The sequence below is a fragment of the Peromyscus maniculatus genome, chromosome 2 (assembly GCF_049852395.1).
Source record: "Peromyscus maniculatus bairdii isolate BWxNUB_F1_BW_parent chromosome 2, HU_Pman_BW_mat_3.1, whole genome shotgun sequence".
NCBI lineage: Eukaryota > Metazoa > Chordata > Mammalia > Rodentia > Cricetidae > Peromyscus > Peromyscus maniculatus.
The window spans coordinates 143,378,158-143,398,263 of NC_134853.1; the positions used below are offsets into that span (position 1 = coordinate 143,378,158).

At 52.8% G+C, this 20,106-nt stretch overlaps 1 protein-coding gene across 1 annotated transcript; it reads right to left on the minus strand.

Annotated features, from left to right (window-relative positions):
* Positions 1-1,324: 1,324 nt before the first annotated feature.
* On the minus strand, positions 1,325-10,373 carry Zc3h12a (zinc finger CCCH-type containing 12A). The gene is made up of 6 exons (XM_006980058.4): positions 10,263-10,373; positions 9,105-9,578; positions 4,828-4,967; positions 3,626-3,860; positions 3,066-3,172; positions 1,325-2,869 (listed from the first exon to the last, which is right to left on the minus strand). Exons 2-6 carry the CDS (start codon positions 9,542-9,544, stop codon positions 2,004-2,006), a joined length of 1,788 nt encoding a protein of 595 aa, XP_006980120.2. The 5' UTR covers positions 9,545-9,578; positions 10,263-10,373; the 3' UTR covers positions 1,325-2,003.
* Between the last annotated feature and the right edge of the window lie 9,733 nt (positions 10,374-20,106).

Below are 20,106 nucleotides of genomic sequence, written 5' to 3' on the forward strand. Positions count from 1 at the left end.
CCCACGTCTTCTTCCCTGATGCTGGATTGCAGGTGCATGCCCCAGCACCAGGTGCCGAGTCGTGAACTCCGTGCATGATTGGCTACATTCCCAGCTCCCTGGTCTGCAACTGTAGTTTGGTTGTAAAGTCTAAGTAAGGTTTTATGCTGATAAACCAGGAGGCTGGAGGAACCGCTTGGGACAGACATCTCGAGTGCCCGTGGGAGGGAGGCTTCCAGCCCACGCATGCTGAAGTGCCCTATTCCTGCCTTAAGCAGGGACTTCTGAAAGGGTGGTCAGGGCCTCTGGGGTGACATTTTCTTCCTCAGTATCACAGCTGTTCTGTACTGAAGTCGTTTTTAAAACAAAATATAGCTGTACCGGCCATTAAGTACAAATCAGAGGAATTGTTCAAAGGTAGCATTATTAAAGCTGTAATTTTTTCCATTTTCCCTGTTTGGGGACCGTGTGGCAGCCTAGTCTTTCATTTAAAATATTTAATACTCATGTTCATTTTTGAGGTTGGAGCAGGGAGGAGGAGGGAGAGAAGTATCTATCATCTTGCCTGGGCTTGTCTAGGCTGGTGAGCAGTTTGACGTGGTGGATGGGGTCAGTCCTGTGAACCCACCCACAGGAGTCACACTTTTGGAGGCCTCTTAATGAGCAGTTCTTGTGTGGCAGGAGGCAGGCCACACACCCAGCACGTATTATCTCGCTGAGTCCCCGTGACAAACCTGTAAGGTAGCTGCCATTAGTATTCCCATTTCATAGGTGAGGAAACTGAGGTCTGGGAGGGACAGTCCCTTGGCTCCAGCTGGCAGAGTCGGTGGCAGGGCCTCTCCATGCTGCTGCCCCTACCCCAGCTCTCTCCAACCCTGCTCTGCCACCCTCGTTCTTTGGACACTGATCTGGGAGGAGGGCCCGGAGTGCAGCACCCAAGGGCTGTCTCACACCCACTCAGGTCCCCCACCCTCTAAAGCTATAACCCGGCAGGTCATTTCCCTATTTCCTACTCTCCATTTTCGTCAGCATAGAAAAGGGGAACAGCTCCATCCCCCCCCCACCACCACCACCAGGGTCACCCTATCCAGCTGAAGCCTCAGGGTTCTATGACGTTCCACTTCTGCTTCCTGTACCTGTCAATCTGCTGTGGCCCAGGGACACCTCACCTCCTACCCAGGCTCAGCTCCAAGGGACCAGCCAATTCCGGAAAGCCTCCTTTCTGAGGACAGGGAGTGACGTCAGATGGCTTCCCCAGGGCGAAAGCTTGAGGCCACCTGCCCTACTGGCCTCTTGTCATTCCAGGCCAGCTCTGCCCCCCAAGGACACCAAAGACAATGACCTCTTGCAAGGACTTCCAATATCCTTTATTTTTGTCATTCTTTCCATTTAAAATATTTCAAAATTTTTTTTTTCTGTACATAGCATACATGTATCTTCCCACCCATGGGGAAAGGTAATATAGGTGCGGAGGGAGAGGGCCTTGGAGCCCTGGTGGGGTGACGGGGTAGGGGGACAGAGCGGGCGGGCGGGCGGGCGGGTTATAAGAAGCATCTTGCTTACTAACATGAAGCCTCATGCCCTGTGAACAGGGATGAAGCCGCATTGCTTGAGGGGGGCCTCGGAGGGCAGGCACATGGTGCCCAACTAGCCGGTGGTTCCGGCGTCCCAGGGACAGGGTGGAGGGTGGGGTCTGGTTCAGGCCTCTGCTCCCCCAGGCCTCCCTCCCCGCCCTCTGAGAAAAAAAAAAAAAAAAGAGGGTTTGGGCATCAGCCACGGACGGACGGCCTGACCGGCAGCGTCTCCTTAAATGACAGAGATACAATGTGTATCAACAGGGTGATCGCTTCTGACCCGTGCGGGGTAGAGGTGCCACAGGGCCAGAACCAATCCTATGGTCTCTTTGGTTTGAGGATTCTCTTGCCTGCTCCACTCGTCCCTCTGTCCAGCTTCCAGGGTGGGCCAGGGGCTGGGGACCGACCTGTGATGCCTGACGACGGCCCCTTGAGAGCCACCCTTCTGGCTCACTCGCTGAGGTGCTGGGACTTGTAAGAAAGGATCTCAGCGGCCAGCTGCTGGGGGTCCAGGAGCTGCGGGAAGCGCCCCATCACAGCCTCTACCAGGTGTGGGGGGAAGACACCACACAACTTGGTGTACACACCGGCCCTTTCTTTGGCCCTTTCATTCGCCCTGCCCCAGGGGTCCCTGCCAGCCCCGGGGCTGGGTCTCTGGGGCTCCTGAAGGACCGGGGTGGGTGAGGGCAAAGGGTATGGCTCAGACCAGTACTCTCTGGCCGGAAAGGTGGGTAGCCGGGGCACATAGTCAGTGGGGACGCTGAAGTGGCCGGCACCCATGGGCTGTCTAAAGGGAGAAAAGGCAGGGGCTGCTGGGAGCTCAGACCCATAGGTGTGATAACCAGCATAAGGGCCCCGAGTCGGGCCCGAGTCCCCGGGGGTGCCTCCTCGCACCCCCCATAATTCTGACATCTGGCTCTCCAGGGAGCCAATGCCCGAATCAAGGCACTCCTGGGAGGTGTAGGGGAGCGAGTCCAGGGTGTGTGGGAGCCACTCTGTAGGCCCAAAGCTGCTCCCACTGACAGGGAGACTCCTGCCAGCCGGAGTAAAGGTCTGTGTTGAACCTTCTTGGTGGGGGCCTGGGGATGATCTGGCCCCCAGTTTTTTCCCATCCAGGCTGCCTTGCTCAGCTTCTGAAGACACAGAGCTGGGCTGAGAGGCAGGGGAAGGCCTCTGGCCACTTTTGTCCTTGACAGGGGTCCTGGGGGGCGAGAGGAGGGCATTAGCTCGGAGCTCATCAGCCACAGAGCGCTGGGGGCGGCTGGGCCGCTCGGGGTGGAAGAATCGGCACTTGATTCCGTAGGTGCACTTCCTCCCTGCAAGAAGGATGGAGAATGTCTCTAAATGGGGCCAGAGGGAAGAGGAGGCACAGGGACTTGGGGTTTAGGTGGCCCAGTACACGCGGTCCCCACAAGGAAGCCACCGGGGCACAGGCGGGCCTCCCTAGGTGGATGGGCAGGCAAGAGGAGAGGTGGGGTACAAAGGGCTATTGGAGACAGAGCTGGGCCTCACCATAGGGACATGGCTGCTTCCTGTGTTCAGAAGGCAGTGGCTTCTTACGCAGGAAGTTGTCCAGGCTAGGCCCATGCCGTCCCAAAGGGTCATCAGGGGGCATGAACCTGCAGTAGATGAAAGGAATGCTCAGGAGAAAGAAATCACGAAGAGGGACCAAGGAAAGGGCTATCTAGCCAGCCTTCCTGGGAAGAGTAGATCAGCCCCCAAAACTGCCTGTCTTCAGGTACCCCAAAGGAAAAGGGGATCCCTCGGTTCAGAGGGTATAGCTCAGGATTACCTTCAGGCATTCCCCAGGCTGGGAGCCCTCAGGGCATCGAGAGAGCACATGCTAACTGCATCCTGGGATGTACGCTGCCACAGACTTCCTGGAGAGAGCCATCTAGGAACTCACTGGGCCTGTCTCAAGCTAGTGTCAACCCCCACCCCCCAATCAAAGAGTTCTCCTGGTCTCAGCCTTCCCTCCGCTACTCACGTCACCCCCCAAAGTAGCAACCCAGACCATGGGCCCCGCAGAGTCCACCCCCAGTCTCTCTCCCAGTCCCCCGGCAGTAACGCACTTGTCATTGACGAAAGAGTACATGAGCAGCCGCTCCTCAATGAAGCGCTTCCAGTCCTGCCTCTCGCCTTGGAGGTCCCGGTACGTGTCGTTGGAGACCACCACCCCGTCGGATTCGAAGGCCAGCTTCACAATGAAGCGGTCATCGTAGCACACCACGCGCTTGCCACCTACACGCCTGGACGGTGTGAACACCAGGATCTTCTTCTTCTCTAGTTCCCGCAGAATGTGCTGGTCTGGGGGATGACAGAAGGTCCAGGTCAGGGGCCACTGGGCACCCTGGGGGCACCCACGGGGCTCCATGTCCCAGCGGCCAGACTCAGAGGCTGTTCACACCAGTTTCAAGAGGACAGGAACCAGTCAGCCACGGGGAAACCAAGCGCAGCTGTGCGCAGGACCATCCCGTTCGGCAAGGGTGCTGGACCCAGAGCGGCTCTTCCTGCTTCCCTTCTGACTTCTGTGCCCTGCCTGTATACCACAGGGGTCCAGGAAGAAGTGTCTTGGCCCTGGTCCCTTATACACTCAGAACAATGCTCCCAGCCTTGTTCAGAAGAGGCCCAGAGTCCCCAGCCTGGCCCAGACCTGCAGACTTCCCAGAGAAGCTGTCCGGTCACTCCCTCCTCCTCCTCCTCCTCCTCCTCCTCCTCCTCCTCCTCCTCCTCCTCCTCCTCCTCCTCAAGGTGGGGGCTCTCGTGAGGGTGGTGGCCACAGCTCGAACATACCAAGCATTCACACTGCGCTGGGTTAGGCACCGCCGTACCATCTCGGCTGCTCCTTCAGCAGTGTTTGGTGGGTACTGTCAGCACACCACCACCCTGTCCCACTTCACAGAGGAAGAGCCCATGGCTCAGAACATAGCTATTCAAGACCCTCGCCCGGGTTACTCGGGGCCAAGCCTCTCACCCTGTCTTCTTGGACTAGCACCCACAGTCTCAATCATGAAGCTATACTGCCCCTCTGCCACTGGGGAGGCTGAACTAGGGACACCCCTCCAGTAGGATGAGGGAGATACCCCAAGGCTGCACAAGGTGACTTCTAGCCATTCCTGTCTGAGCTGGGCCGCTGAAGGTATCAGGTGGTGGAAAAAGACAGACTGGTCCTTGTTTACAATCTAGAAGGCGTTAGCCCTATTCAGTGACTCTTTTGAGGAGCACCAGGGTCCCTGGTACAGTGAGGCCATCCCCTTCCAGACGGCATCCATACCTGTGATGGGCACATCTGGCCGAGGCTGTTCCTTCCTCCAAGATGGTACAAACACGGTGATGTCTGTGTGGCCCCGCTCCAGAAACCAGTTCACAGCCAGCAGAATGCCCCGGCAAGAGAAGACTTCCTTGTTCCCGTGGCTGGCAGAAGAGAGACATGTCAGCTCACACAGAGCAGCCAGTCTGCGGTCGCCCAGGCTGGAGCAGGAGTGGGAAGTGGGCCATGCTCTAGCCCTGCTTGGCCTTGCTGGGCAGCTGCAGGACGCAAGCCCTGGCCCTCTCTGCCAGTAGGGCCTAAGGCCTTGTCCCTGGGCCGGTTCCCACAGCGCCCGGTGGCCAGCCCTCGTTGGGACTTTCCCTAAGATTCCATCTCAAAGTGTGGATCCACCCAGGAATCTAGCCACACTGGCTCCCCACGTAGAGGGGGAGGGTCAGGCCACTTGCAACATACCTGGGGGTGGGGAAAGGTGATGGGAGACTTGGGGATCCTGCCCCACCCAGGAGCTACAGGGGCCACGGGGACACAGATGTGCACACGGAGGCTGAGTCACCTCAACACAGCAAGAAGGCACCAGCCATGTAAAGCAGGAGAAAAAACCAGACTGCTCTGGATTAAAGTTCAGTCTCTGCACCAGGTCTCAGCTTGGGTCCCCAAAGGGTGCAAGGGAAGGAGCACGGGGTGTCTGTCACGCTTCCACAGAAGTCGGGAAATAACAGCCAGGAGGCACTCCAGGAGCTCTTCCGGGTGAAAGTGAAAGGCCATCTCTTTTCCTCTCAAGAGGCCAGTTCCCTGCAAGCCTGCCCCTCCCTGCATGTCCGTGTGTCCTCTTCTCCCCCGCCTCACACTCCCCCCCCCCCCCCCCGCCCCGCCCCAGGGAGGGTGTGACTCCTGGCAGAAAGATGGGCAGGAAATTGCTGGGGAACTCTGCTTGCTCACAAGGAGGGCTGGGGCGTCAGGCCTTGGCCTTCTTCTATCTAAACATGGCTTTCCTCAGAAGCAGCCGAGCTGGCTCCTAGGCTGACCTAGGAGCGTGGGTCTCGGCCCACGCGCTTTGTGGACGGCATCTTTCCTTAGACAAGCCACTTCACACCAGGGGACAAACTTGCCTAAGGCTTGAGGCTAAAGACAGCTGCTACGGTGGAGTTCCTGGAAGTACTGAAGGGGGACTCCCTCCCCCGCAATCCCAGCCTCTGGTTAGCACCATAGTGAGCAACTCAGACTCATATTTGGCAAATAAAACAGAATAAATGTTACGCAAAAGAGGCAAGTCCATGGCAGACCACATCCTGTGGGTAGCTTTGGGGGAGTGATAGCTGGAGCCCCAAGAGAACGTAGAGTGGGAAGTGGGGTAACTGGAGGCATGGAGGCTATCTGGGCGGCGGGGGAAGAAGGCTCCAAAGTCTAGAAGTCTTTGAGTTGTAGAGGAAACAAAGTTCACCCCCAAGGTAGCACTCATACCTTCCTGGTTCCCTGACTCCCATGTAGCCTGCTCATAATAGAGTTAACACTCACGGGGAGCTGCAAGCCTGGCCATTCTATGTTCTTCCCAGAATCATGAGCAAGCCCACAAGAAGTACTGCAATTACCTTCCCCTTTCCCTCTGTTCAGATGGTCCAGAGACTTAGTCACCAGGGTCACACAGCAGCTAGTGATCAGAACCACTCCGGCTGGCATTTAGGTACCAGCAGCCCTGATGGTCGGGAAAGGCACGGGGGTCACCCAGACCTTTCAGTGCTGGGAATGAAGACTCCACGACACGTACAAGTTACCTGGCTAGTGCTAAGAGGTGAAAGCCGAGCAGGGGTGTGGGACTACTGGATTGCCATCTTGTCTCTTAGGGAAGACCCAAAGTTTATATGAGAGAAAAGTAGTTTCTGAACTCAAGTATCAATGATGCGCATTCTGCATATGGAGAGGAAGGGGCATCCCTGGAACCAGAGAGAAATGATGGACTCTTGGCAAATTCTTACACTTCCTTCTGGAAGCCAGGTGACATGTCAAAACCTCTGAGAAGCCCTTTCCAGGGCAGGTCGCCATCTGTGGCTTCACAATGTCCAGCGTTGCCCCATCATTCTGTTCCCTTCCCTGGGCACTCTCTTGTCTCCCCCAGATGTGAGGTAGTCTTCATCTGCCTCATGGCTCACTGTTCTGAGTGTGCAGTGTCCACCTGTCCCCTGACCTCGCTTTGTATTCATGGGCCCCTCCTGGACCAGCAAAGTCAAGCTGGAGGATCTCACGATGCCAGGGATCTTAGGTTGTGTCCTGCCTCTGGGCGTCTACAACCACGACTGGGGTCAAGTCCACTCTCAGCAGTGCCGCACAGGAATGTTCCCTCAGCAGGTAGTCACAGCCCTATTCTTGGCAGAGAGAGCACTTGAGGCCTGAGGCCCAGAACGCCTGGACAGCTCATTCAGCTCACTGCAATGCAGGAAGCTTGGCTGGCCCAGGAAAACCAACTTCCTCCCACCCTCAGAGTCCCGCAGACCCACAGGTCAGGGCTCCCAGCCTGATGGACTCTGTATGGGGAAAAGACTCCAGCTCCTGCCCAAGGACAAGGCAGGGCTAGCCTCCCCAGGTGAAAAAGAACTGCCTGGGCTGGGCCTAGCGAGTGGAGGAAAATTCCCTTAGAAGGAAACAGAGGTGAATTTCCCCACGATTTGCATATGGTGGGGGCTAGCTGGCCTGCCCTTGTGTGTGTGGGGAGCAGTAGGGTAGGAACGAAGCAGCTGCTGAGACAGGAAGTGTGAGGCTGGAATTCCCCTTCCGTGGCCACCCCAGCTCAGAAACCCCCAGCAGATAGGCAGGCGGGCAGACGGCCCCGCAGACAGTAGCTGTCTGTCTCTTTGGTATCAGCTCTCCTGAACCCTCCACCACGGCCCCTCCTCCCGTCCAGGCCCCTCCTTCCCCGGCCCAGGACACAAATACACATAGCACATGGCTGCCCACAAGACTCCTAACACCCAGCCCATGACTCCTAGGGAAAGTCAGACCCCTCCTAATTCCTACCCTATTCCAGAACCTCAGAGAGAACTCCAGACTCTGAATGTACAAGTTTGACCCGCTGCCCTCTGGCGTGGAAGCCAGCGATTCTCAGCCTTCCACCCAAGATCAGCCCCAAAGGTGTAGAAGAGGGCTGCCCCTGCCCCGTGCACCAGCTAAGTAGGGCCAGGACCAGCTGGACAGCTCACTTGACCCAGCTGGGCTGGGAGTAGGCAGGACCAAATGCCAGGTAGGGAAGAAGCTGACATCATGACAGGTTGGGCAGTCCACTTGGGAGAGCCCTCAGGGCAACTGGGAAGGAGACTTCCCCTCTTCCTGTTCTCTTGCTGGGGTCCCCCCTGGTCTCTGCCAACAGGAACTTTTCCTTGTGTGTGATCCACCCAGTCCTGACTCACCAGCCCGTAGTTCAGGGAACCGGGAGAAAGCAGGGCTGCAGGGTGCGGCCTGGATAGAAGGGAGAAGTCAAGGGCTCCTTAAGGTCAGAGGCAGCCTGGCTCACATTGTGCCTCCTCCCCAGCCCATTCCCTGTGAGATCTGCAAAGGCGACAAGCACTGAGGTCTGGGAACCCCCCGAGATCAGTCCAGCCCAGGCAGCATCAGTTCAGGCAATCTAGATCCCATCAGGGCTCACGTGAGCCCAGAGCATCAGGCCACCTGCACACACCCATGGAGCCAGATCTGGCCAATAGATTCCACCTGGTCAGGGCTAGGACGCTCTCGACAGCTAGCTAACTAAGCCTTGCTTCTGTAGGAGCTCAGGTCTAGGACAAGGAGGTCCCAGGGGATGCGGAATAACAACAACTGCTCACTTAATACTCGCAACTCTCCATGTTCTTTGCATTTTCTCCCCACAAGGGCCACCTGCGAGGAAAGACTGACAGAGTCGAGAAATGGCTCAACCCGTTAAGCTCCCAGAAAGCTGAGGCACACAGGTGAATCCCCTGCATTGTCCTGCCTCATGTCATAGGTGAGACTGGTCTCAGGGGAGATCATGGTGCAAGGTACACTCTGGACACAGAAAGGCTGAGTTTGAATCCTTGCTTCCCATTTATCAAGAAGCATGCCTGGGAAAGGGTTTGAGCTCCCACTTTCCTTCTTAGGACATTCATGAAATACCCCAAGAAGTCTTAAGGCTTCAGGGAGCCTCCTGGCACATGGTGGGACCTCACAGAGAGTGTCTGCACTCCCTTACCAGTCACAAAGAAAGCAAAGCTTTTTTCCCCCCAAAGAGCCACAGATGCTATTCCACAGGTCCTCTCCACAGAAGTGACACATACCTCATGGCCACATTGCTTCCATCGATGACCACAGGTCTCAGGTCACTGCCCTCCTTGTCCTCCTCTGGGAGTGAAGGTTCTAGAGAGGAAGGCTTGGGGGTGCTTCCGCCCCTGGGCACCAGAGGGGGCTGGGGGCAGGGGTCTGTCGAGGCCTGGCACTCTCGCTCAGTAGCTGAACCATGCTTCACCAGCTCCCCCAGCACGGTGTTGGTGTCTGCTTGGACCCCCAGCTTCTGCAGGACACTGTGGATCTCGGAGGACGAGTAGCCCAGTTTTCGGAAAAAGTCCACCTTCATCTGCAACTCAGCAGAGGCCTCTTTAGCCTCAGGATCCTGGGCTGGCTGAGGGCGACCCCGGCAGCTGTGGTTGTCTTCAAGATCCCACAGACTCATGGCGGGGCTGGCTTCTTGGACAGGCTTTTTTCCACGGGGGTCACTCATATCTCAGATTCTTGGAAGGCGTCCATCACAGCTCCTATCGACCAGACCACAGGGTTAGGGGCAAGGAATACCCAATGTAGCTCTCTCTCCCACAGGATGAGGCAACATGAACCGAGGTGACACTATCCAAAGCCATCCTCACGCGCCAGCTTAGGCTGGGCTCTCAAGAGCTCTCGGCAAGGAGTTATTCTTATATGAGGGAAACTGAGGCACAATCAGTAAGAATTTACTCAAGGTCGTCAACTCATAGTTTGTCACACACCAAAAATTTGAACTTGTCTGACTCCACCCCCAACCCCGTCCTGATCCACGCCAACCCAAGGGACCCAAGAGGCAGGGGCGGGGCTCTCAGAAGGAAACTGGGGGCTGGAAGTGCGCAGGGGACTCAGGGGCTTCCCCGTTGTGGCCATCGCCTTCGTTCTCCAGTCCCATACTAAGAGCCCAGGGCCGGAGTCCCATTCCAAGAAGGACAAGTTTCCGGGGTGACCCACAGGGAGAAAAGTTGCTGGGAGACTCTGGTTGGCTACCGGGCCCGGTGACGCGAGGCAGTCCCGGCTAGAGCCTCGCGCATGCTGGGTGCCCTAAGACAGCCCGCTCCACTCACCAGGGTGAACTCGGCGGGGTCCCGGTGATCCGCGATGGAGACGCGGCCCGCGACCCTCCCGAGGTCAGTCCCATCGCAGCGTCCCACCCGTCCCACCCCGCAGCACTCACTCACCCCGCCGAGCGCCGGACGCAGCCCGTAGCGTGTCCATGGAGCCAAGTCCCGAGGTCGGATGGCACCTTCGTAGCCGCGACAGGCGGGCAGGTGCTTTAAGGGCCGTGACGCGGAAGCCGGGCAGGGCCGCCGCCCCTTCCTGCTCCGCCCCTCTCCTGCCCCGGCCCCGCCCCCAGCAGACCCGCGCTGGTCCCGCCCCGTCCCTGGCCAGACCCCGCCCAAGCATCCTTAGCCACGCCCCTGGCCACGCCAAGTCTGGGCGGCGCGGGAGCTTGTGCCACCCGACTGCTTAAGGGAGGCAGGCTCTGCAGAAGCAGGTTCTGCGCACTGTGCAAAACCGGAATAGCACGGCCTCGATGGTTCAGCTCAACAACTTGACAGGTCCACCGGCCTGGTCCAGACTTCCAAGTGCACAAGTGGGGCCACAGCCGTTGGAGGTGGCACCTTCCTGTTTGGTGGAGACCAGGACACTCCATTTCAGTTCCACAGCCTGTGTCTGAAGCCGGTTCAGAGATGCAACCACACTCGGGGCCAGGGACACTTTTCCTGAAATAAATACTTTCCCAAGACAGGAGGGTACCACCACCACAGATGCATAGTGGTGGAGGAAAACCAGAGAAAGGAGGGACATTGACACCAATCTCTGTGGGAGAGTTCATGAAGAATGCTGTTAAGCACACTGCAAAACTCATCCTATCCCTCACTCTCAAGAGGCGACAGGTCACTGGTCAAGATCCCTCAGATGAGCAAAGCCCTTTACTGCGTCTGCCTGGGGCTTAGATAATGGACAGATCCTTCTGCTCTGTATTTCCTTTGGGTTTCGTCACTCTTTCTGGTACAAGGTCAAGCTTCACAGCCCATGCTGGCCTTGAACAACCCAGTGGCCTCCTACCTCAACCTCCTGAGTGCTGCAGTTACAGGCAGGAGCTATCCTGCTAGCTCCATTTACCCCTGAGAGATGCAGAAAAGGCTGGATGGCCTCAGCCAGAGAGACTAAGACCAGGAGATCCCATTCCAGAGCACCAGGGACCCCTATCAGCATTCTGGGAACCATTGTTGGCCCTGAACGGAGGAAGCCTGGCTGTCATTGTGTGTGCATGCATGCAAGTACATACCGTGTGTGTGTGCCAGAAAAGAGAGAGGGGCAGAGGAGAGGGAGAAAGGGACCCCAGGACCTGCACATGGAGGACAAAGTCTATTGTGTCACCAGCATGTTTGTATATAGGGAAACTGAGGCTCAGGAAGCCCAAACACTCAAAACTAAGTGCTTATTACTGAGTATCACTACTTTAGTTATGTTCCACCTGCCTTGTCAAATGTAGGTGTCCTCTAAGAATGCTGGCTGTTTAATAAAATGGTTTTATAGTAAAAGACACTACAGATACAACTGAACATGTTCAGCCTAAAAAATGATAGCAATCATTTTATTGACTTTACTTATATTTTTAGTTATCTCATTTATGTGCATGGGTGTTTTGCATACCATGTGCATGTCTGATGCCCCAGGAGGCCAGAAGGATCTTAGGACCCCTGGAACTGGAGTTACAGATCGTCGTGAGCTGTAATGTGGGTGCTAGAAATCAAACCAGGATCCTCTGAAAGAGCAGCCAGTGCTCTAAACCGCTGAGTTATCTCTCCAGCTCCCAGTAATAATTTTTAAAACCTTGTCTATGTTATCCTTTGTATTATTTTTAAAGATTTATTTTATTTATGTATCTGAGTGTTTTGCCTGCATCTAATTTTGTGTACCACATGCTTGCCTGGTGCCCTCGGAGGTCAGAAGAGGGTGTCAGATCTCCTGGAACTGGAGTTATGGACTGTTGTGAGCTGACATGTAGGAACTGAACCTGGGCTCTTTGCAACAGCAACAAGTGCTCTTAATGGTCGAGCCATCTCTCCAGCCCTGTTTTGTTATTTTGAGTTAGGGTCTCATGGAGACCAAGCTAGCCTTGACTTCACTAAGTAGCAGAGGCTATCCTTGAATCCTAATCCTCTCCCTGTAATTCCTACATGCTGGGATGACAGGCATGTGCCATCGTGCCTGGCTTTCCATGCATTTATCACCTAACTTGGAAAGGAGGCTGGTGTGGTACCTTTGAGGTCTCCTGGGTGCCCCCACCACACCGTTTTCCCGTGTCTGGAGGAATTGCTGTACCAGTCATTCCCCCACGTTGCTCTCTTGTGTTAACATTATATTGTTTGGCCATGCTGTCTGTCTAGAATTTTAGGTAAATAGACTCCTTCTACAATGAAAAGGCTTCCCCTTTCCCACAGGCCTCTGATGGTGAAAGTCCATGTCTGTTGCCTGCATACTACACATTATTTGGTTTTCTGCTGAAAAGCATCCTGCTTCATGGAGAAACTCAGAACTATTTATCCTTTTACTTGTATTGGGTGTTGTTTCTATGATTTGGATATTATCTGTTTTCTTCTTCTTTTTTTTTTTTTTTTTGAGGCAGGGTCACACTGTGTGCCTTAGCTCACCAGGAACTCATGATGCAGACCTGTCTGGTCTCAAACTCACAGAAGTCTTCCTGCCTCTGCTTCCCAAGTGCTGGGATTAAAGGTGTGTGTCACCATACTGGCTTTCTTTCTTTTCTTTTTCTTTTTCTTTTCCTTTTTTCTTTTCTTTCTTTCTTTTTCTTTTTTTGTTTTTGTTTTTGTTTGTTTTTTTGTTTTTTTCGAGACAGGGTTTCTCTGTGTAGCTTTGGAGCCTGTCCTGGATCTCACTTTGTAGACCAGGCTAGACTCGAACTCACAAAGATTCACCTGGCTCTGCCTCCCGAGTGCTGGGATTAAAGGTGTGCGCCACCACCTCCCGGCTCTTTCTTTTCTTATTTGCATATTTATCTATTGACAAAGTCTTGCTGTGTAGATAAGGCTTGATCCCAATGTGTGTGTGTAGTGGTAGCTGTTTGAGCCATGCCCTGAAGCACCGCCCCCAGTAAGGCAGCTGTAGCTGTGACACCTGCCTATGACCTTAAGATACCTGCCCCTGGGGCGTGGCCGCTGAGGGACCCTGAAGACCTGGGATGCACAGTCTCCCTTGGCTACTTCATGGTTTGGATGCTGAGATCTTGGACCAAGCCGCTCAGTGTGGGACATAGCTCAGTTTTCCCAGACCCTATGATAAATCTCCCGTGGTTGTGAGTTTACCCCCAAATAAATTCCTTTGGTCATTAAGCTGATTCCGTGGATTGCTATCAGTTTAATCACATTATTTGTGATCTTCCTGTCTTTGTTTCCTGAGTGCTGGGATTACTGACATGCACCACCATGGCTTGCGCTAATTGGAGAATTGAGAAAATGTCGTTCAGAGGTTGGGAAGGGTAAAGTCAAGGCTCGGAGTTGGTGGGGCTGGAAATCTTGCAGTTTTCCCTACTGCATCCAGCTCCCTTGGAAACCTGTTTTTGCGGAGGCTTTGGGAGGCTGCCAGGAGGAGGAAGTACACAAGGCTAGTTGGTCCTGAGGTTGTTCCTTGAGGCTTACTGAATGTCATCAAAACATGTAGGCATGTGCTTGTTTGGTTCCTGGCCTTATTTACTTATGCTGGAGGGTCGAACAGAAAGGGAATCCAATGCTTCCTTGCTGAGTGCCAGCTCATGACTGGTGCTGGGCATGTGGCATGCTCAGGGTCACTCCTGCTGAACTCAGCACACTGTACCCTCATCTCCTGCATCCCCTTTTTCATGTGTGCTCAGCGATAGTGGGCGTCATTCTCTAAGGTAACCGCCGTTCAGATGGCGAAAACATTAAGTGATATGTCCGAGTTAAGAACCACTTCATCTGCCTGGGGCCTCCTCGGGTGAGGGGACTAGACGGGGTTCCACCTGTGTTCCCAAGCCCTGTGCTGTCCAGCACTTAAAGAGGCAGCTGGCAGGGCCAGCGATGAGTCATGCAGTTCCCCATAAGCCACAGTCTCCCTCTCTTCCGGTTGGTGACGATGACTCCTTCCTGAGACACCCTCTTCTGCAGAAAGCCCTGGCTGCTCCTGAGAAGCCATGCCCTGTTTACAACTGGGTTTTGCAAGCATTGGCCCAGTTCCCAGGAGCCCTATGGATCTGATCATCCCAAACTCAAATCTTGCATGCCTGTCTTGGAAGCTAGGCTTTGCCGCTTCCTTCCTAGATTAGTCCTGTCCTTTGTCACCTGGAGAAGGTCTAGAAACTTCTGGACTGTCATCCCTTAGGGATAAGTGGGGAAGACTAGAGAGGGAAAGGTCCTAGAAATGACTCCAGCTCAGTCTGGGGATGACAGAGGAACTTGAGCCCCCTCTAGAGGACTGAACAGTGACTCTCACGTGTTAGCTGAGTGGCTGCTGAGTGGCCAGGACTCCTGCAAGCCACGAAAGCCGCCAGTGTCTTGGGTCTTTGTGTGGGATCCAAGGATCGAATTCCAGTTGTCAGGCTTGTCGTATCTTTACCTGCTGAGCCATCTGGCTGGACCTGGTGTATGTTTTATTATCTGCCTATCTATCTATCTATCTATCTATCTATCTATCTATCTATCTATCTATCTATCTATCTATCATCTTTCTCCCTCCCTACCTACCTCTCTCTCTCTCTCTCTCTACCTACCTACCTATTTTCAAGACAGGGTTTCACTGTGTAACCACCTTTGCTGTCCTGGAACTAGCTCTGTAGACCAGGCCTCCTGCCTCTGTCTCCCAAGTGCTGGGATTAAAGGCATGTGCCACCACCAACTGGTGTATGTTTTAATAAAAAAGATTAAGGTTTTTTTGTTTCTGCTTTTTTTTTGGGGGGGGGGGTATTTTCCTTGCATGTATGTCTGTGCCCTACATGCATGCAGTATTGCAGTATTCAGGGAGGCCAATAGAGGGCCCTGGATCCCTCAGAACTGGAGTTACAGCCTGCTGTGAACCGCCACCATGTGAGTGCTAGGATTCAAACCCCTGTCCTCTGGAAGAGCAGCCAATGCTCTTAACTGCTAAGCCTTCTCTCCAGCCCTGGTTTTAAACATTAACTGAACAATTAACTTCTTTTTAAAAATCAGGTTTTCAAATGTGGCACCATGTATTTGTATTGTTTGCTTTTAAAGAAAAAATACTTCCTTTTGTTTAAGTTTCTTGGTTCTTTTGAGACAAAGTTTCACTATGTAGCTTTGGCTGACCTGGAACACATTATAGCAGTGGTTTTCAACCGTCTAATGCTGTGACCCTTTAATACAGTTCCTCATGTGGTGAGGACAACGAACCATAAATTACTTTTGTTGCATCTTCATAATTGTAATTTTGATACTGTTATGTATTGTAATATAAGTATCTGATATGCAGGGTAGCTGAAGGGGTCAGGTTGAGAACAGCTGCATGGCTACAAGCTGGCCTCGAAATTATGGCAATCCTCCTGTCTCTACCCCTGCCTCCTGAGGGCTAGGATCACAGCGTGTGTCATCATGCCAGGCTGAGATATTTGTTTCTTTGGAGCAGTGTCTGATCCTAGGGCTGGGACAAAGAAAGGTGAACCTGTGGCACCTCCTGGTGCCACATAGTTAGGACACACCTGACCATGGAAGAAAGACACAGGGTAAAGGGTGCCAGCTGGGTGGAGCTCCAGCAGCTCCCACTGGAACAATGTTCACGAGGGTCACAAAGCAGAACTTTTGTTTGTTTTGTTTTGTTTTGAGACAGGGTTTCTCTGTGTAGTCCTGGCTGTCTTGGAACTCCTTCTGTAGACCAGGCTGGCCCTACACTCACAGAGATCCACCTGCCTCTGCCTCCCGAGTGCTGGGATTAAAGGTATATGCCACCACCGCTGGACTTTCAAAGCAGAACGTTTGATTCCAGCTTCAGCTATCTCAAATAATAAGCTGGAGGGGACTGGAGAGATGGCTCAGGGGTTAAAAGCACTGGCTACTCTTTCAGAGGACCTGCATCTGATTACCAGCATCCACATGGTGGCTCACAATCTGTAACTCCAGTCCCAGAAGATCGGATGGATCAGACACCCTCTTCTGGTCTCTGTGTACAAAAGGCACACACATGGTACATAGACATACATGCAGACACCCATGTACATAAAACAAATGAAATCTTTTCTTTCTTTGTTCTTTTCCTCTTTCTTTCTTCCTTCTCTTCTTCCTCATCCTCCTCTTCTTCTATTTGAGACAGGATCTTTCTCAAAGAACCCACTCTATAGATCAGGGGGGCCTTAAACTCACAGATATCTGCCTGCCTCAGCCTACTAAATATTAGGATTAGAGGCGTGTGCCACCTCACTTGACCCAAAATAGATAAGTATTAAAAAGAGTAGGGTGGAGAGCAATTAAAGAAGATATACAATGTGTTTTTCACAATGCACACGCACTCACACATGTACGCACACACAACTCTTGAAAAAGAAAAAGAAAACGCATATGATTTCTGACTTGTACAGAAGTTGTGCTTCAGTTATTGGCCCTCGATGTGGTCTTGTCATCACTCAGCACTACTGGTTATGTCCTGAACCTGAGTCGGATCCATGTGGGGAAAACATCCAAAGTCTATATGCTTCAGGCCTCTTTGTCTGGGGGCTTTGACCAGATGGCCCTTCTGCCCGCCCTCCTCCTTGCTGCCCTCATCCAATTACCCCAGCTCCCTCCTTTATGGCCCTGAAATGGCCCAGTAGGCTGGAAAGTCCCTGCAGGCTGGCCCACCGGAAACTCTTTTATAGACCAGAGACTGGAGTCTACCGGAGGCCTTGTCTTGGTTTGCCGGGTTCATTTAGGTCATGCTGGGAACAGGGTGAGGCTGACTTTCTCCACCCCAGGCATCCCTAGCCCTATTTGTACAAAGATGGAAATCAGCTGCCTACTGAGCCCAAGTCCCTATGACTCCTTCTTGGACCTCCCCACCCCACCCCAACCCTGGAACAGCAGGTGCTGGCTAGAGAGCGAGATGGAAGGCCTTAATGTTGACAACAGTGTGTGTCTCACCTAGTTTTGAACCTCCAGGAAGAGATGGCCCCGAAGGTAGGTAAAAGACTGAATGTCGGTCACCGAAATCTCTGCCCTGAAGGCTCAGAGAGGACTGTGGGAGTCCTGAGTGTACACATCAGGGTTGGGCCCTCAACTAGAGGTTGAATTCCCTGGTAATATCCAGGAAGCTTCTAGAAGACATGTGGCCTCCCAAGGGCAGTTAGTAGGGGTCTCGCCGAGTTGTCCTGCCGTGGAGATTTCCTTGCTGAATGCCCAGGGAGGCACTGCTCTCTCCCCTCTGTCTGTGGCTACTGAGGACTGGCCAAGTCCCATCCTCGGAGAACTGGGGTGGGAGGGCCCTGATAGCCCTCATTATGTTTTGGATTGCCCTCCTCTGCTGCCCCCACCCCCTTTCCAAGCTGGCTGATAGATTTCCTGTTGGAAAAGGTTGTGCGTGTGTCCGCAGATCCAAAACTGGAAGGGAGCTCAGGGCTCCAGTTAATCAGGAAAATCACGGGGATGGAGGACCGAGTGGGTTGAGGAGGGACGGGTCACAAGGCCCTATGTGACCACTTTATAGGATCTGGGGGCCTCCTGTGCTGACATCAGCTCACACGAGTCTCGTTCGTGATCACACTCAGAAAAGTGTCATCATGGCAGCACCCCACAAACCCTGGGGTTCACCTACATGTGATTCTTCTGGTCAGAAGTCAGCTGGCCAATAAGGCTGCCAGTGTTTGCCTCTGCAGCACCCTTTGCCCCAGACTCCGCCTAACAGGGGATTTCCTAGCCATATGACTTGGTCAGACGTGACCCACTCAAGGGGAGGGGTCTGGTCTGCATAAGCAAGTTAGAAAATCTCATCCTTCAGGGTATAGTCATTGGTCCAGAAAAGATGCAGACCCAGCTTAGATGAGCCAGAGTTAATCAAGGTGTCTCAATTCTTGTCTTTTTTTTTTTTTTTTTTTTTTTTTTAAATAACTGGGAAAGGAACTGCTTTCTGCTCATTATGAATGAGGAAAGCCAGTGATGCCTGGAATTTCTGGCTTCCTTGGAATCATCACAGGAGGAGAAGCTGACTGTTGAAAAAAGCACAGGTCCTTTGTATCAGCTGCTGGATCAAGCCTTACCTGAAGCTATCCCCGGTTCTAGGTTTTTAGGTGCTATCTGCCTGTCAATACTATTACTCACAGTTTAAAAATCCTTCCTAAAGATAGTAATTACTTAACAACTACATAGAGCTTAAGGTAAAATCTTACAAACTATGCGGTCTGTGTTTGGAAATGTACAACAAATGTTTAGTGAAGGGCAGGGAATTGGCGGTGCAGTTCAACCTCGGCTGTTTGGCACGTGATCAAACTAGGAAAGTCAGGAGACGTACTTAGGGATTTACGGCTGCTAGCAAGCCCTCCTCCTTTTCTATTATTATTATTATTATTATTATTATTATTATTATTATTATTGTGGTTCTTGTTATTGGTTGTTTTTTTAAGACAGTTTCTCATGTAGCCCAGGCTGGCCTCAAAATCATTATATAGTTGAAGATAACCTTGACCTTCTGATCCTCCTGCCTCCACCCACTGGGAGTACATGGATGGGTTACTATGCTTGTTTTTTTATGCTGTGCTGGAAATTGAACCCAGAGCTTTGTGCATGCTAGCCAAGCACTCTACCAATTCATCAGCATCCCCAGCCCCCCACCCACTAATTATTGCTATTCATTGAATTTCTCTGCATCCCCAGAGAAAGCATCACTCCACGTTTTTCTCCTTTTCTTTTGTGTTTTCCCAATAGGAGTATGACAACAATTCCTTTCATTTTCCAAATAGGGAAGCAGAAGCCCAGAGAGGCTGACAATTAACCAAAGGTCACACAGCATGGTGATGGTAGAGCGGCTCAAGGTCCCAAATGTCCTGTCTGTCCACTTGTGCCAGCTGCTTCTCTTCCATTCAAGTGGCATGGGAGAGTCTGTCTGCTGTGGCCCTTCCTCTCCAGCTGCTGAGTCATTGAAGTTGCAGGGGTCAGGAAGGAGTTCTGGCATTGTGTCATGGGAAGGACTGAGGAGCCCTTCCTCACTTAGGAAAGCTGAAGTTCAAAACTTCTAGAGCCTCCAACAGAGAGGTTTGGAGTCTGCTCCCCCCCCCCCTTTTAAGATATATCTATTATCTCTACAGTGTTCTGTCTCCATGTATCCCTGCAGGCCACCACAATGTAAGCCACCATGCCGGTGCTGGGAATTGAACTCAGGACCTCTGGAAGAGCAGTCAGTGCTCTTAACCTCTGAGCCACCTCTCCAGCCCCAAGCCTGGCTTCTTAAGCTGGTGTGGCCCTACATAAGGTTTCTAAACACACAACAAGAAGCATTAAAACTCAGAATCAAATTTGTAAGGCATCTGAGGTGTTTCTGGCAGAGCTTGCCTGAGCCGCACCACAGCCCTGGTTCTGAGCACACAGCACATGGGCTTTGCAGACCGTCCCAGCAACCCGGTGAGCACCCCTGCTCAAATTCAAGAGTACCGTGTACAGTGGACGCAGTGTTCTCACCATGGGTACAAGCCTTTATGCGCCTATAGAAACATGACAGTTTCGTTACAGAAGACAAAGACACCATTTTCCTATCACCGTGCCCCAGCAAGTAAGTACCAAGTCAGGTTGCCTTCGGGTTGTGTTGTGTTCGGATGTTTCATTTTAAAGATCACTGTTTAAAGGTGGACGTGGTGTTGTGTGCTTTTAATCCCAGCAGAGGCGGGAAGATCTTTGAGTTTAAGGCCAGTCTGGTCTGTACCATGAATCTTCACAGGATTCCCTGTTTGGAAAATGCAAGGAATTGTTGTCATCCTCCTATTGGGAAAACACAAAAGAAAAGGAGAAAAACGTGGAGTGATGCTTTCTCTGGGGATGCAGAGAAATTCAATGAATAGCAATAATTAGT

Bases quoted from the DNA above. Each gene is read 5' to 3' on its own strand.
- Zc3h12a (XM_006980058.4), bottom strand. From the start codon at position 9,544: ATGAGTGACCCCCGTGGAAAAAAGCCTGTCCAAGAAGCCAGCCCCGCC. The intron at 4,968-9,104 runs GTATGTGTCACT...CTCTTCTGCCAG, and splicing joins GGAAGCAATGTGGCCATGAG to CCACGGGAACAAGGAAGTCT. The intron at 2,870-3,065 runs GTGAGGCCCAGC...TCCTTCTTGCAG, and splicing joins GAAGCAGCCATGTCCCTATG to GGAGGAAGTGCACCTACGGA.